Genomic DNA, 17,164 nt, shown 5'->3' on the forward strand with positions numbered 1-17,164 from the left:
AAAAAAAAAAAATATGGTAGTGATATGACATTTGTTTTGTCACATAAACTGAATAATCAATAATGAAAAGGTATTTGTGATTAATCTGTCATTTTTCTTTTTATACAGACTTGTAAAAATAATATACGGACTTTGTTTAGCAATGTACAACAACTAAAGGAAGGGCAATTTGAAGGATGGAAAGACCTATTAAAAAAGTAAAAATTCAAATTTTATTCCCTTATGATTTACATGTATTTACATGTATGCATGATATTGATGTGGTTGACAGATGATGAGCTTTCAACGACCTAGGAACAAGTCATGTTAATTAATTGTGCGCAGGGACATTGTTCCTCACTATTCTCTCTCTCTATTCTGATCGTGACACAGTTTTTGTTGTTCAGATGATGACCAACAATGCATGAATGTGTAGGTCATAAGTGGTCGGCTCAATTCTAAGTATTTAAGCACCGTAATAGAAAGCATGGCTTTTAATTTTTAAATTTTTAAAAACAATTTTTGTTATGTTCCTGCAGAGTTGAAGCTCTTGACAAGCGTGCGTCTTCCATCGAATCCTACAAAATAACAGTGAAGCCAATGGTGTCACCAAAACCAGCAGCTGTGCAACTTGACCCCAAGCTACTAGCATCAATCAATGAACACATCACCTGGGTTGAGAATAAATCGGTGAGTCTTTTTTCTATCACAGAGGGAAATTGAAAGTTTAAAAAGGTATGTCATAACAACAACATAGGCGAACATTTTGGTTCCCTGAAAACACAGATAATCTACAGTGGTACCATATTTACAGATACCCTTTCCTTTCTGTCATAAAGTACCACTTAGAAAGTTCTTTAAATCGTTTTCTCTGAGTGTCTGAAAACTGTCAAATTCAAAAAATTTACTTAAGATAGAACGCAGCATAGTAAAACAAAAATTGCATTAATGCTTATTACAGTATTTAATGTTCAAATGTATGTTCAATCTGTAATTTATATCTCTTCTTTAAACAGGTTGAAATTTCAAACACCTCGTATGGAACAGACTTGGCAAGCATTCAAAATGCAGTATCCAAGGCTCGATTTGATGAGAAATCTATCCAGGCTTACAAAAACAACATTGATCGTTGCCGGCAAACTCACAAAAAGTTAATGGGAGATGAACGCGAGCACTACGGAAAACTTCTTGCAAAACTTGATGAAGGTTTCAATCATCTGAAGGATATGGCCAGTAAACGCATCGGTGACTCAGATGTGTTATTGAGGTTTGTCCAAGAAGCTACAGAAGAACTGATGTGGTTGGATGAGAAGGAGGAACAAGAGTCTGCACGTGATTGGAGCGCTAAAAACTTAGACATAGAGGAATTGGAGAGACACCACATGGTGAGTTGAAACAGTATTCTAGGTAAAACTTTCAAGGTAGAAGAAATATATATGCAAGAACATTTTTATTTAAGAAACAGCCTAATTTTGAACAAACCTTTTTTTGACTAAATAGATACTATAGCCAAACCCAGACCAACACATTATTAATTTTATTAAATGTTTATTTCAGAGTCTACTCCAAGAAATTGAAGCAAGAGAGAAGCCATTTAATACAATTCTTGAAAGAGGTCAACAGTATGTACTACAGCACCATCCAGGATCTGAAACCATTAGGGTAAGACTGCATGTCAACATGCAATATTAAATCTCTTGGATCTAAATGAATTATTAAAACAATTTGTAGTTATTCTTGAAAAGAAAACACCAGATTTAAGGTCTAGATTTTCATTTTTTCTTGCTGTACTAGACACAGATATTGTGAATAAGAACATCCATCGCATATACATATTTGGAAACCCCAAAAATTTAAGATTTCAAAATACACATTTATACTCTTTATCTTCTAGGCCTATATGACAACAATGCAGTCCCAGTGGGCGTGGTTGATTCAGCTCTCAGCATCCATGGAAACTCAATTAAAATATGCTGCCGAATATCATCAGGTAACCCTAGGCTTAGCTCACAAAATTACCCACATTTCTTTGAGGTCACATGGGTATTAAACTATTCTGAAACAGTATATATTCTTATGTTTTACCTAATATTGATTTATGTCTATATTTCTTGAATTCAATATTTACACACATTCACGAACAAAATACTAAGAAAAAATTACAAAATTTGTCATAAGTTTATTTTCATGTACTCTAGTTGATCCCTCCAGTTTCCTTAATATTCCCCTGGAATGTGATTTCATCAATAATAACACAACCAAATTATTATAAATAAATCCATATTTTGTTTTTCATCACAATTCATGCATATTTATAACTTTGTTTTGCAATTTTAATTTTGATTGCTATTATGTCATGTTCAACTAATATCATTTACATTAGGCATTCGTTCTATTTCATATGTTCATGTATGTCATTGCATTGTACTGTTTCTGTTAGTCCGCTATGTTTTGCCATGTGGCTAATTTTTGTAATGCATGATTTATTAATTTGCATGGTCATTAGAATGAAGTAGATTGGTTTCTGGTTTGTTTATGCTAATAACTTGCATGTGGCCAAAATTGTGCATGTTTATCATTTTTATTACATTATATTAAACAGAGACAATCGTTAAACCATCACACTAAACACATACTGTACCTAAACACAAACTTACTGTACATATGAGCAACAACTGTACATATATACTGTGTCAAACTGTACATATATACTGTGTCATACTATACACATACTGGGCAATACTGTACATATACTGGGAAATATTTTACATATACTGGGCAATACTGTACATATACTGTGTCAAACTGTACATATACTGTGTCATATACTGTGTCATATACTGTGTCATATACTTTACATATACTGTGTCATATACTTTACATATACTGTGTCATATACTGGGAAATACTGTACATATACTTTGTCATACTGTACATTTACTGTGCAATGAGTATATTGCTTATAATATACATTAAAACTAATTAAAGATAAACACAATTCAAACAGTTTTAGTTTTGATATATTACTCAAATACTTATGTTTTATATTTAAAATCATATTTTTTTAAACATTCAAAATATCTAGTGCATACATTTTTTAAACAGTTCATTCAAATGTGTTTTGATAGTGTTTATAACTATTGAGCTTTGCTAAATCTAGCCAGCTATTCAAACTTAGGGATTTTTGTTTATTTATTGTGGTGGGTTGTATTCAACATATTTGTATCACACCATACAGTATTTCTGGTCTCACTACATCATTTTTATTTTTTGTTTTCTTGTTGCTATGTCTGGTGGCGTTTGTCTTATCGGCATGCTTTAAACAAATTAACATGAAAGGCACTAAATGACGAATGATGACGCATTTTAGAGCTAGAAATAAGGTATCGAACAGCATGCTTGAAAAAGCTAGAAATTAAATTTGTATACAGAAATTCCAAATGCATACAAAGGCATAAAAATCATTAGTGTATGCATAAACAGTTTACGATAGAAAATACCTTCTTTGAGGTCAGAGGTAAGGTTTGTTGACCCGCGTTGTCAACTGTCATCATCGCGATACATCTTTTGAATCCGCGTTTTTCCCATCTGCACATAAGTTAAGTTCCTTCAAGGTTTTCAACTCATAGGTAAGTTTTTTTTTCTTTTGTATTACTGTTATTTATTTTTCATAAATGTCATAGCTCTGTATAGTGAACATTATTCAGCATTTGATTTCTATACTAATTTCTCATGTATCATGCTAATAAATTCTTTTTTTCAATAACTTATGTTATGTTGTTTGGTTAATGCATGTTTGGTTTTGAATAATAACTCCTTATGTATGTTTTTTTACACTTATTAATGTGTTGTTTCCTTCCCTCCGCTTAGTTTTTTAATGATGCAAGAAATTGTGAGCAAAGAATGGTGCAATATATACAGGAATTAAATTCCCAATACAACCCAGTAGACTCAACAGAACAGCAATTAGATGACCTTATCATTGCAATGGAAGTAGGTCAAATCTTTTTCTTTATTTATTTTAAACTTTTATATCATTGATACAAATGATGCATTACAATTACAATTCTGATTTTTTGCGACAACCGTACAAAAAAAAAGTTTCATCTACATGACTTTGATATCTGAATCCCAAGGGCCTAGAATCAACCCACTTTCCAAACCAAACTCAATGATGTATGCGAATAGTACATTTATTTGATGTCATGAGTGCTAGGTCAAAGGTCGTCCAAAATCAAAAGATTCCTTTTAATGCCCAATTAGTATTCTTTCTACAAAATCAAACACAAAAACATTCTTAACATTTTTATTATCGTTTTCAGCTTTTTGCTTGTAAGCTATCATTATACTTTATCGTAACAAAATCTTTATTTTTTAGAAAATGAAAGAGAATATTTTAAAACTGCAACCCGTCCTTTTAGAATTAAATAAGATAAGCCAACAGGTAGTGCCATTAAAGCAACGCAGACAACCTCTTAATGGACGTATCGCAGTGTACGCGGTTTGCAGTTACTCTGGTATTGATGTAAGTATCATTCTTATAAAATTACTCTGTCAACCATGTTAAGCAAGCACTATATTGTTAAGTTACACTCCACATAAAGGTGTCCAAAAAGCTCCATGAGTACATTGGGTGGAGAAGTGTGCATTACAAATTCTGTTCAGAATTATAACAGTGACTAGTTTTATTCATAAACCTTATTCCCTTAAACAAAAGGAGCTTAACATTTTAAAATACATAAAATTGTTTTTGACAGATATCTGTTTCAAGAGGTGAGAAGTGTGTTCTTCTAGACAATTCAGACAGACTGAAATGGAAGGTGATAAACACAGTAGGACGTGAGGGTACAGTCCCTGGCATTGTGTTCATGATTCCGCCTCCATATGATGGAGCCATTCAGTTAGCAAAACAGTAAGTTCTCCATTCCAATATGGAAGGAAACAACTTCTGGCCTAATTAGACTATTATTATGGAAACTGTTAATTGGTATATATACGTATGTATGTTTTGTTTATGTATTAATTCATATTGTTAATACATTCTACCTAAGGGACGTCCAAGCGATTAAAACAGCCCAAGCTGTGCATATGTATACACATGTTTGAGTGACTGCCATCAACATTTTTATTACTTAAAAAAAATTTTTTTTTTTTAACTTTTTTAAATCTTGACAGACTTGAGGTGAAATTTCAAGAATGCTTAACATTTTGGAGTACTACTTACACCAAGCTGATGCAGCGACGCCTTGAATTGACTGATTCTGCACAAGGCTCTATCACAACAACTGAAGAGAGGACTGTGAGAACAGTTAATGGTGAGTATAGAATTACTTGCGTTTACTTACTGTACTGTAGGACTATAATCTGTATTCTAATGTGTGTGGAGATTGGCTGACCCCATAGATATAAGAAGTAGATGGTCAAATCTAACATAGTCCTGGCGCTGTGGGCATGACTTTGCTGTCATTCAATTGGCTTTCTTGTGAAACAAATTTCATTTTAGTGCATCCAAGTGTTATATCTAATAAATAATAGTACTTTTCACAATAGGTTGATAGGCTAATTTTTTTTTTTATTTTTTTTATTTTCTTGTAGAACAAACCATCACAATGTCTACTGTTACAGTTGAGCATAGCTCAGTCCCATCTATGCAAAAAGACACAGGTAAATAATAAACACTCTTAAATCCCATATAACATAAACAAACTTGTATTATTACCCAACACAACCATTCTTTTTGTGGTCTATTTTTTATATTGTAAACAAATATCGAACTCTATGAACACCGATAACTTTAAAAGAATAAGGATTTTCCAAATTTTCAAAAGTTATCAAATTTGTTAATTGAAATTGTATTATGAAAAGCAAACTTTCTAAAAACAATTTGGCCAACTAAAAGGTGAACAGTAATAGAAACAGGTGACGGTGTATGAAACGAATCTTTTCTTATAACTGCCACCAAAAAATATAAACAAATGAATATGTATATCTGAAAGACATCACCTGTCTTGTCATCAAGATCTACATTTTCAGTTCTACGTAAACAGGAAAGCAGGCCAGACTTTGTAGTTTTGTTACTATTATAATAACTATTAATATTATTAACTTTATTGTTGAATATTGTAACTTTGTTGTGGCTTATAATTTGATAACTATACTATGCCTGCAATTTATAACAACATAATTCAAATGTATGCATGTTTGTATGGAAGTGAAGAAATAGAAGTTCAATAGTACCTTGCTTATGTTTGTTGATTCCTGATTTAATCATCTCTTTAGAACATTGCTGTTTTCTTATTTATAAAAAGTCATAATTTTAGTTTTTGCTTTTTCGCTGAACCTTTTATTTTCCCCGCTTCCTTCAGTTTTGTTTCAAGGTACATGGACCCATACGTCCGATACGAAATCTAATATGGCCGACACTGTCAGGCTTTCCAATGGTTCCCTTGATCTTTGTGATCAAGAGGTGCAAGCTATTACAGCCCGCATTCAAGGTAACTCCCCTCCTGAAATATTGGAACGTTCCTTTGGGTTAAAGATTATACTACTATTTATTGCTTGTTAATCATTTCTTGTTTGGTATTCTTTATTTTATATATTTCATTTGTCTATTTAATTATACACCTTTACAATTTGACTTTTTTGTTTCCTTTTTACTGTATATAAGTCTTTGTATGCTACTAATTTATCTATAACTATTAATTAATTATATTAATCTAATTATTTATGCATAATTAATACTGATTGGCATGCTTTGGATAGACCATTTTTACACAATTGAACAAGGATTATTATTTGGCTGATGTTGCTTTTTTGGCAAAGATTTTAAAAATAAAGTCAATGCAAAATTAGCACAGAAATATAATTCAAAAGGATTTCATTCAGTTTTGAATGATTTTTACTGTTAACATTTCAAAAATTTAAAAGTATACATATAAAAATGGTCTAGCCTAAATAATATTTTGTATTGTTTATCAGCTTATTTGTATTGCATGTTTGTAGGAGATGACCATGATTCAAAAATAACCTTTAACCTGGAAGTACTTGGTATTGACCTCAAAAGTGAGCTTGATAGTCTCAGTCACCTGCTCGATTCCATGTGTTCAGAAGGTACAACATCATTACTAATCACAACGTCTGATTCCATAAAATTACTGATTTGAAAATACCCTATAAACATGGGAACAATCAGCAAATATAAAAAAGCTATTTTCTACAGTATGTTTCGGTTTGCATTTTCTGCTGTTCTTTGATCAGTTTGGAAAAGAGCTACAAAGTGTAATAATTACAATACATTTTTTGGCCTTACTATACAGCATAATGATAATCTGGCTAAAGCTGTATGATCCATGTCAAAGGTCAACATTTTTGTATAGATTGAGAACTTTGATTCTGTCCTACATTACAGAGTCTTTTAATTTTTTTTTGTACCTAATTTGACAAACTCATTTGCATTTTGGGCATGTGTTCTTTCTATTACTTTATTGTGTATTGCATCACTTTCATTGGATTGCATTTACCATAAACAGTTTTTTTAAAGAAATTTTTAGCTAATTAATATAATATTTTTAAATTAGTAAATTAAATTTTGCTTACATACAATATTATTAAGTGAATATGCACTTTCCCTACCAGAAAATGTATAGATATTCATAATTTATTGTTAATTGAAATAGTTAAATACTGTACAGTATATACAAACAACTCACTGACTCAAAAGTTGTTTTTGATTCCAATTAATTATGTGGTTTTCTTTATTTGTTCTACAAATGAATATTTTGTAGGTGATAAAAGTGCAGTGCCTAGTAATCTAAGTGAGGATATTAGTAAATTCTTGAAGATATTACAAGATCTTCAGGAGAAGCTATGTCAACAACTGCAAATGGTGAAGTTGCCAGCTGATAAGGAGACCATTACAGGTCTACAAGATACAATAACGGTATGTTATATTATACAGTATTATTATCACCTTTTTAACATGCATTCAGTAGCAGATTGATTCATTTGCTTCTCCATGTTCTTTGGCAATTTGCGTATATTACTTTCAACTAATTTATTTTATTCATTTATTTTATTTTATTATTTTATTTTATTATTTTCTAGACATTCCATACCCATCTTACCACTTTACAACCACGATATGACCAATTACGGCAAAATTTGGAAAATGCTCTTAAAAAGGAAGACCGACCAGAATTAAGAAAGGAACTTGGACTTCTTTTAGATACTTGGGATAAACTCTACAATATGTCTAGTGCTGTTGCAGAAAGGTGAGTGTTTCTGAAAAATTACTTCATTGTTTAATGCCCATGCACCTGATACCAAATCCAATATGGCTGACACTGTGGTTGAAACTATTTGGTATTTTGGTTTGTTTCTTTCAGAATCTGTGAGATCAATGTGGTACAGTCAACTCTAGAACGTGCACGAGATGTGGTTGAAAGTAGCGAGCGTTCTCTATTGGATCAAGATGGTATGTCAGCTGACCTGGATAAAATACAAGTTCAATATGACACACTACAGGTATGTACAAGTAATATTAATATGTCATTGTTATATAGCGCCTAATTCTCAAAGTCCTTTTTAAATCAAACATGTAAGGAAACATCCATAATGTTGCAGCTAGTTATCAGCGCAGTTTGTGCTTTTTCCTTTACATTACATTGAGTAGTAATTCATTTTTCTGGTGAGACTGTCTAGGGATTTTTTACATATACAGGTGGTGTAGCCAAAAAATAAATATCTATCAATAGACAGACCAAATACTGTTTTATTTCGCTGGATGGTACTGTATTTAAAACATCATTAATCAAGCACACAGGAATATACATAATGGAAATTTTCCAGTAAGCTTTGTAGACCACATTCATTATTTTTTGAGATTGTTTTTTATCAAAAATATTTACTTTTTAAGGAGCTACAAAGAACTCTGCCACCATTCCAGACCGTCATTGACAAACTTGTGAAGAGTGCCATTATGGTGAAAAAGTTATCCCAGAAGGCACCGTTGCCAGATGACCATATTCTACAGAAGGATGTTAATGAGATTAACAATCGTTGGGACAATGTTTGTGTTCAGACCCACGAAAGGTAAGTACAGGCGGCAAAGAGTATTTACCTGTATAGGCTGCCTCTCTCATAGATTTTATGTGTCATGTGTTTGTTAAGAAATGTTATTAGGATACAAATATCAACAAAACTTAGTCTGGGACATACCCAAACTTATATGACTAGATTCCTCCAGTTCATCTCTCTGCATACAAGTATCCATCTGTAGTACATCAATGTATGCGAGTGCTGGTCTTCCTTCAAAGAAGGATTAGAGCAGAATAAAACCTTTCTCTTGTTTCTCTATCTTGAGCATCCCTTTTCTTGTACCATATCTTGTCCATATGTCAATATTTCATATAAATTGTGGAATCTGTATATAACATATCCTTGTCTTAAGAAATTAGTAGATAATGCTTTTTAAAAAATTTGTTGAAGAAGTATTTATGTATTTTGAAAAATGAATTCAAATAAAACAAAATAATATTTCATTTAATAAAAAAGGTTAATGAGGCTAGACATAGCAAGTGATAAACTACAAGAATTGGATGAATTGTTAACAAGAGAAAATAACTGGATATCAGAAGCAGCCGTTACTCTACTTAAATTTGAAATCATCGGCCATGATATGATGTCCGTACAGCAACAATACCAGGCTGCAAGAGTCTTTAATTCAGAGGTTGAAAACCGCAGACCAAAGATTGAGGATGTGCTACTTAAAGGCAGAGAATTTATTGAACAAGTAAAGGTAACTGAACTCGAATTCACTTATTAAAATAAGTTTTTAATTAGTTGACAATAATACATTGAAACATATCTGGTGTATAATGTGTAAAGCCTTTATGCACTTTACATTAAAAAAACAAAAAAAGAGAGAGCTTTTTCTGTAAAATTCAAACTGAAAAGACTAAAATTTTATTTAGTTAATGTATGTCAACCAATCAAAACCAATTTTTGTATTTTATGTGATTGGGATTTTTTACCCATTGGTTTCCTTGCAATAAATGAAATAAGAAAATTAATGTTGGTTCTACAACTAGGTTTATGATGCAGCACAGGAGAACTACATGAAACAAGTTGACGAATATCATGACATGTCTACCTCAAAACGCCCTCGTCTCGAATCTGGAGCAGAAATAATCCAAAAAGAACTTGAAACATTCAAGACACGGTACGAGGAACTGTCAATGAATGTGACTGACAGAATTGAAGTCATTGGTTCGGTTGGAAAACAACTAAATGTAAGTTGTACATTGGTTCTTTTAGTTGTCTTTGCAAGAATATTCTTGTTAAAACATGAAGTTTTGATTATTCTCACAGGTATCAATCATAAGTGTTTTAAAGAGCCTAATTCTCTATAAAATGAATCTGAAAAGTCATTCTTTGTCTAAATATTCTATGCTTAAAAGAATTTGAATACTGGATAATATACATGCTTACCTACATGATTGGTTGTTGTAAGAAAAAATAATGTTTTGGGATGATACAATTTGATAAAAATGTTTTTACATGAAAAAGAAAGAGAAATATTACACTCATTGGTGGTGATTTAACTACACTACCTTCTAATGTGATGTATATTACAATACATATTGTAGTATACAGTGTTATGTATAATATTATATACTACAATATGTTGATAACCACACAGAGTCATGTATATTATCTTCAGTGTTTGAATTACTAATTGACAATGTCACTGTAAGTAATAACAATACCCGCACCCACTTCAGTGTCTACTGCTTATTGCTACTATGGGTAAATCAATTGCCTGTGGTAGCAGACAGTGCCACTACATGATATGAACTTTCATGTTTAACAGCTACATAATAATATGCTATTGATGTTTTACCAAAAATACTAGTAGAATTAACAGCTTTTAATAGTATAGTCTTATGCTATTGGTGTTTTACAATTGTGTCCACAGGCATCTTAAAATTATCTTATTCTTGTGTTGGAGAAAGTATATGTACTAAATAGTATCTTTACAATAATGAGTAATACAGTGAACTCAAAACAAAATCTTCTTCAGCAGCCAAATAATTCTCTGTTTGTTAAAATGCATTAATTTATGAGCCAACCCAAGTTTGTCTGGAGAAACTGTACTTTATTATTTAACAATAACACATGCAATATATGTATCACCAATATTATACTTTATTACAGTTATAAATAATATATATCATCACATATTATTATTATTAACGTTCCATTTAAGTTACATTTTCTGCATGGACATCTGAAAAACCTACACAAATTATTGTAATTTATTTGATCTCAAAATGCAATATTTGCTGCTATGATTTATGATTTAAATTTCTCATTGCAGAAAATGTTTCTTAATAATAATTGATCATTTTAACTATATCACCACAACAATCTGTAGAAATTAACTTTTATTCAATAATTTCATGAGTATACACATCCAAGAAGTATAGAAAAGTTTGCTGTTTTCTCTGGGGTATTTTTCTTTTACAGCTTTACGTTATTTTCTAATGGCAATACAGAATGATTCCATCCTCATTTTTAGTTGTTAGGTTTGCTATCATCTGTTTAATAATATACTTTAGAATTTAAATATTGTCTGCCTTGCTGATACCTCATTAGCATGTATGATATTTGAATATCAATTCCACCAAAATCAAAATGGCTTCCTGTCTGCCCAACGGAGAGCATGTGCAGAAGTGTCATTTTATGATGTTGGCAAACCTTTTTCCTGATTGGCTAATTAAGTTTTGTTTTTCCTGATTTTATAAGGTAAGTGGTATGCTTGAATTGCTGTTCATTTTTCTATTTACCCTCCCTCTGCATGCCATAACAATTCTATAGTATTGGATGTTTTAGTGATCATAAATTACTTGTAGCATGGTAAATAACTTCTTAAACATCCTGTAGCATGGAAAAGGCTAACTAATATTTCGCATGAAACAAGTATGTTTCATTAAGGTGTAAGATTTTTACATAAATACCTTTCTTGTTTTCTGTGCACAAAATGTTAGTACTTAACTATAAACTGTGGTATATCTTGTTTCTGCACATTTTGCTATTGAAAAATGTTTTCCTTATACATTTTGTGTAACGGTGGTTGTAATAATCATTGAAACTTGTACTTTATTTGTGGTTTGGTAAACGATGTAATTTCTAACCTGTAATAAACTTGTGTGTATTCATTTCTTGTCCTTAATCTGGTTTGCAATGCAAAGAACTTTTTTTATTTATTTTTAAATGGTTAATGATTTGAGGTAGTTTCTTAATATATGTTTTAAATTGATTGTAGAAAATTGAGTTGAATGTAGAAATGATTAATTTAGATTGTAATTAACTAATTTGATTTATATTTGTAGAATTATATAAAATACACATCCAATAAAAATGCAATTACCTTTTTTGATGAAGCTTTTTTCATTTTCCACAGATTGATGTTGCAAATTTAAATCCGTTGGAAATCTCCTCTTTGTCTCCTATCCAAGTTGAGATGATACATAGAAGATTAATTCTTCATCAACCATCAATTAAACAATTCATTGAATATCAAACTTATCCAAGAGGTTCACAATATCAATCAGGAACAAGTTGTCCTGAGACGATCTTACCAGCTTTATCACATGACACCAGGGTAGTAAGACCGAAGGAGAGACATCCTCCAGTTGGTCAGTTAAAGAAGCAGAAGTCACCATCAGTGATTAAAAAAAATGTTTCTTTTCCTGAAGTCCCAGTAATGGAAGAATTAGTGATAAGTACTCAAGAATGCAATGTGGATAGTATGGAGGTTCATCTATCACCAGCAATAGAATGCGTGGAGACTGTAAAAGGAAAGAAACCCAAGAAAATCTCAAAAGACAACCAACCTTCGACCTCAGAAAAAAGTTCTTTGTTGTCAACTATCTCTAAGTGGTGGAAGTCATTAGATTCTGGGAATGAGCCTTCTTCTCCAACTGATGAATATGTGGTAATAACTACTCCAGTTGCTAATGAAGATACATTTCAATATCAATTGGACACTGTGAATGAAAATGTAAATCGTCCTTCAGAATTAAAAATAACTAGAACAGAACTATCAAGAAAAGAGCAGATTTCTTCATCGGGTGATGAAGTAGCACTGAAGCCCAATTTGACACATTCAGAAGTTCATAAGACATCTTATTCCACTGACAGCAGCTCAGCAATAGAAGATTCACCAAAAACCAATTTAAAACCAAAAGTATCAACACAATTGAATGTTTCAAATAACAATCCAGAGCAGAATAAACAGAACCTAGATGTTACTTTGAAAGGTACACTTCACCAACATAGTAAAGGATTAATTTCTAAAGGGAAAGATGATAAAAAACCTAAAAAGTCACCCATCAAAAAAGCTTCAAAAAGTGATACTGGAAAAGTAACAAAGAAAATGTTACCAAATAAACCAACTAAGAAAGAAACTAAAATAAACACCACTGGTAAAGATATTGAAAACATACCAGTAGTAAAATCAATCACTCAAGTTGAAAATGAGCCATCATTGAAAATGTCAAGAAAGAAACTTCCTGAGATAAAGAAATCTAATGATGACACAAAAGAAAAGAAAGTTTTAAAACATGTTAAAAAAGACTCATCCTTATTTACAAAAGGAAAGAAAGAGAAACAACTAAGTAAAGAAAAGCAGCCTGACAAAAATCCCAAGATAAAAAAAAAAGAAAGCTCAATAATGGCTTCATTCACAAGATTATTGGCACCATCAAAAGATGGTTCTTTAAAAGTGGATACCTCTGAGGATGAAAAAAGTATTCATAAAAAAGATGGTGGTGATTCCTTGATAACTATTGAAAACATAACAATAAGCCAAAATGGTCACACAGAAATTAATGGAAATAATGAACCAAGTATCCAAGAAATTCAATTAAAAGATACAAAACTAGACCAACAGGTATTTCCGAAAGAATTTAAAGAAGAAGGAACAAATTCATCTTTAAACAATTCCAATATATTTGGTATTACATCAGTAGCAATCAGTGTCTCTGGTGGATCAAATAAACCTGTTGAAATTCCAGATAATATGGAACACCAGGTTGTATCAACAACGTACAAGATGACAAGTTCTACAATTCGTCCAATTGAGGAACATGAACAAGAAAATATGTTGTCAAGTTTCACACCTGGTTTAATATTGAATCCAAGACCTTCTGAATTGGAAAGCGGAACTCTTGTGCCACCAGTAACAACAGTGGAGAAACCATTGTTAGCATTAAACGTTTCTGGTGTTTCTGTATCTGCACAAGAGGAAACAACAAAAAAGAAAAAAGGAAAATATAGAATGGTTATCGAGAGTTCATCTATCATGACAAAAGAGATTATCAGTGAACCATTTCATCCATCCACTGAATCCATTACTTCGTTAGGAAAACGATCAAATGATGTACATGGATCTCCTCAGGATATTGAGGAACACATTTCTTTCAAAGCTGTTCCCACTGAAAATGTTTCACCAGAAGTCATACCTGTTGTGCATGCGTGTATTGAGAATAAAAAGAAAGAGAACACTTCTTTGGAATTTCAAATTCCGTCAATAACGTCTGAGAGTGATCACCAGATAATTAAAGAAGAGACTATAGTTCCATCTACAAAGACTTCAGTTGAGTTCAAGATGCCACAAATTACTAAGGTTAATGAAAATATGATCATGCAAAGAAAGTTAATAATAAGTGTAGATGATATAATCCAAATTCCAAGAAAATCTGTAGAGGATATTTCTAGTGAATATTGTGATGACATCCAAAAACTTCTTGCACTTGAAGAAGGAGATCATGTTCCTACACCAGAAACTGGTAATGTTATAATTGACGAAACAATCCAGAGTAGGGCTGTATCACCTATTTCTTTTGATGTGAAATTTCCCCTTTCTGATAATACTGCTGAGAGTATCACTGAAGATGTATGTGATCAGACAGAAGTGTTACCATCTGAACTAAATATTGACTTGTCAGTGTTTATTGAGTCACCATCAATTAATCCAACAACAAATGAGCAAAATGTGGATCAGTTGGCAGTTTATGGAGAATCAGAAGATGTGATATCTGTAAAAATTGATGGATCAGATTTAAATTCCAGAAATGAAACACCTGTTCTTTCTGATACTGAAATTGATGCCCACCCATGTCATGATTCTCTACAACAAGTACAAGAAGAATCTTGTAGTCAAATAATAAATTCCAGTAGAAGTAACTTACAATTGCTTGAAGGTTTCAGTAAACTGGAACCTAACCTAGCACCTGACACTGAAACCAATCAAGAAAACAGTTTTGAAGATAATGCCACCGAATATGTCATAATAGATTCTGATGATAAGAATGTTTCAGGCATACCCAAAGAAACCATATACAACCAAGATAGAGATGGTACTAGTAATAGTCTACCAACCATGATTGGAACTTTTATGAAAGATAATATTGGTAAATTCTTTAAAGACTTTCCAAGTCTTTCAGATGAAGGTACAGCTTCTCCACAAGATCTTTCAACAGAAGAGTTACACATTTCTGAGGAAAGTATTACTGAAAAACTTAAGTCACCAACGGCTGAATTTAATCTTAAAGATAAACTGTATCGGTCAACATCACTGCAACATCAACCAGATCAGAAGATTGAGTCAGATGGGCATAAACATGACCAGGTGGATAGTGATCATGAGAATGTTAAGATTAAAAGTGAACATTATGAAAAGAAGTCAAAAAGTGTAGAAGAAAAGTTTTCCTTTTATCAAAAAGCGCTTGGCGTATTTTCTATGTTTAAAGAGGAAAAACAAGATGAGCAACCAGAACAAATTCCGTCTTCTCCAAAAGAACCAAAACATAAACAAAATGTGGAAAAAGATGTTGTGTTTGAAAAGGAACCAAAGGAAAAAGAATTAAATATACCACAAAAAGCAATTGACTTGTTTTCAATATTCAAAGGTGTAAAGCAATTTGTTACAAAAGAACCAGGAGAACATAGCAAAAAGGAGGAACCAAAACATGTTAGTATGAGGGAAGAAGAACATTCCAAACAAGAAACAAAACCAGAGCAAACATATGTTGAGAGCATCCAATTCACTGAACTTACAGCAGAACAAGAACATGTTATGAAGGAACTTATAAATGATCAAAAGATTCCACCAAGTGTCAAAAATATTCAAGAAAATCTAATTGATGAATTTGTAATAGATCCTAAAGTTGTGGAACCAGTTTTTCAAACCCCTGTATTCCAGAAGTCTGAACTAGTTATGAAAGACCCAGAATATTCACATCATGTTGAAGAGGGACTGAGACATCAAAAAGAACCTCTGGAAGAAAATACTCTACTAAGTGTAGGAAACTTTAGAGAAAATCCAATTGATAAATTGGTAATAGATCCTAAAGTTGTGGAACCAGTTTTTGAAGCCCCTGTATTCCAGAAATCTGAACATGTTATGAAAGAACCAAATCATGTGGAAGAGAGACTGGACGATGGAAAAGAACCTCTGGGCGAAAAGATTCCACTAACTGTAGGAAACATTGAAGAAAGTCCTATTGATGAATTTGTAATAGATTCTAAAGTTGTGGAACCAGTTTCTGAAACACCTGTACTCCAGATGTATGATCAGGTGATTCATTCAGTCTCAATTGAAGATAAGTATGTATTCACCAGCAAACCTGGTCAAGCTGATTCTGTATTTGTTGATCCATATTGGAAAATGGTAAGTTGTGGTCTAGAATGAAAGCCAATTTGTTTGTGTTCTTTTGTATATACCTATGTTAAAAATAGACATTTTATTACACTTCTCTTTTTCTAAAATGTTACTGAGAAAAAGTTACTGTTAATGATACATTTTTACTGCAGTAAAAGTTTAATGTTGCAGGTCAAGACAGAAATGGCTCTATATGCTAATTATTTTCTCAATGAGAATTGTTAATCTTTTTCTTTAGTAGCAAAAATAGTAAGTAAAAATAGAGGAAATGCTGATTATGTTTTATTACCATTTTATGGTGCAAATTTCAGTGTATTGTAATTAAACCTATTTAACTTGGTATATCAGGCAACCACTACATTAGGTGAGAATTAGGCAGTGGAATTTATTTACATATTGACAAGGCGATGCTTTGTGAGTTGAATCTCAGAATTCTTGGATTAAGTGTGTGAAGCCAAG

The 17,164-nt window shown here is 31.9% G+C and overlaps 1 protein-coding gene across 14 annotated transcripts in view; it reads left to right on the forward strand.

The window, feature by feature from the left end:
* LOC144853742 (uncharacterized) overlaps positions 1–17,164 on the forward strand; it is a 152,401-nt gene that overhangs the window by 39,673 nt on the left and 95,564 nt on the right. For 9 of the 14 annotated variants that reach the window (XM_078711549.1, XM_078711554.1, XM_078711553.1 and 6 more), the window contains 19 exons: positions 109–197; positions 519–669; positions 996–1,364; positions 1,537–1,641; positions 1,874–1,969; positions 3,850–3,972; positions 4,358–4,504; positions 4,737–4,891; positions 5,155–5,294; positions 5,575–5,643; positions 6,345–6,473; positions 6,982–7,089; positions 7,764–7,918; positions 8,083–8,249; positions 8,364–8,502; positions 8,894–9,069; positions 9,532–9,775; positions 10,068–10,268; positions 12,443–16,714. In XM_078711549.1, coding sequence (XP_078567675.1) covers positions 109–197; positions 519–669; positions 996–1,364; positions 1,537–1,641; positions 1,874–1,969; positions 3,850–3,972; positions 4,358–4,504; positions 4,737–4,891; positions 5,155–5,294; positions 5,575–5,643; positions 6,345–6,473; positions 6,982–7,089; positions 7,764–7,918; positions 8,083–8,249; positions 8,364–8,502; positions 8,894–9,069; positions 9,532–9,775; positions 10,068–10,268; positions 12,443–16,714 — 7,035 coding nt within the window. The remainder of the gene's footprint in view (positions 1–108; positions 198–518; positions 670–995; positions 1,365–1,536; positions 1,642–1,873; positions 1,970–3,849; positions 3,973–4,357; positions 4,505–4,736; positions 4,892–5,154; positions 5,295–5,574; positions 5,644–6,344; positions 6,474–6,981; positions 7,090–7,763; positions 7,919–8,082; positions 8,250–8,363; positions 8,503–8,893; positions 9,070–9,531; positions 9,776–10,067; positions 10,269–12,442; positions 16,715–17,164) is intronic. The other 5 variants (XM_078711562.1, XM_078711556.1, XM_078711558.1 and 2 more) reach the window with 5 other exon arrangements.

The sequence above is a fragment of the Antedon bifida genome, chromosome 10, assembly GCF_963402885.1.
Source record: "Antedon bifida chromosome 10, ecAntBifi1.1, whole genome shotgun sequence".
Classification (NCBI taxonomy): domain Eukaryota; kingdom Metazoa; phylum Echinodermata; class Crinoidea; order Comatulida; family Antedonidae; genus Antedon; species Antedon bifida.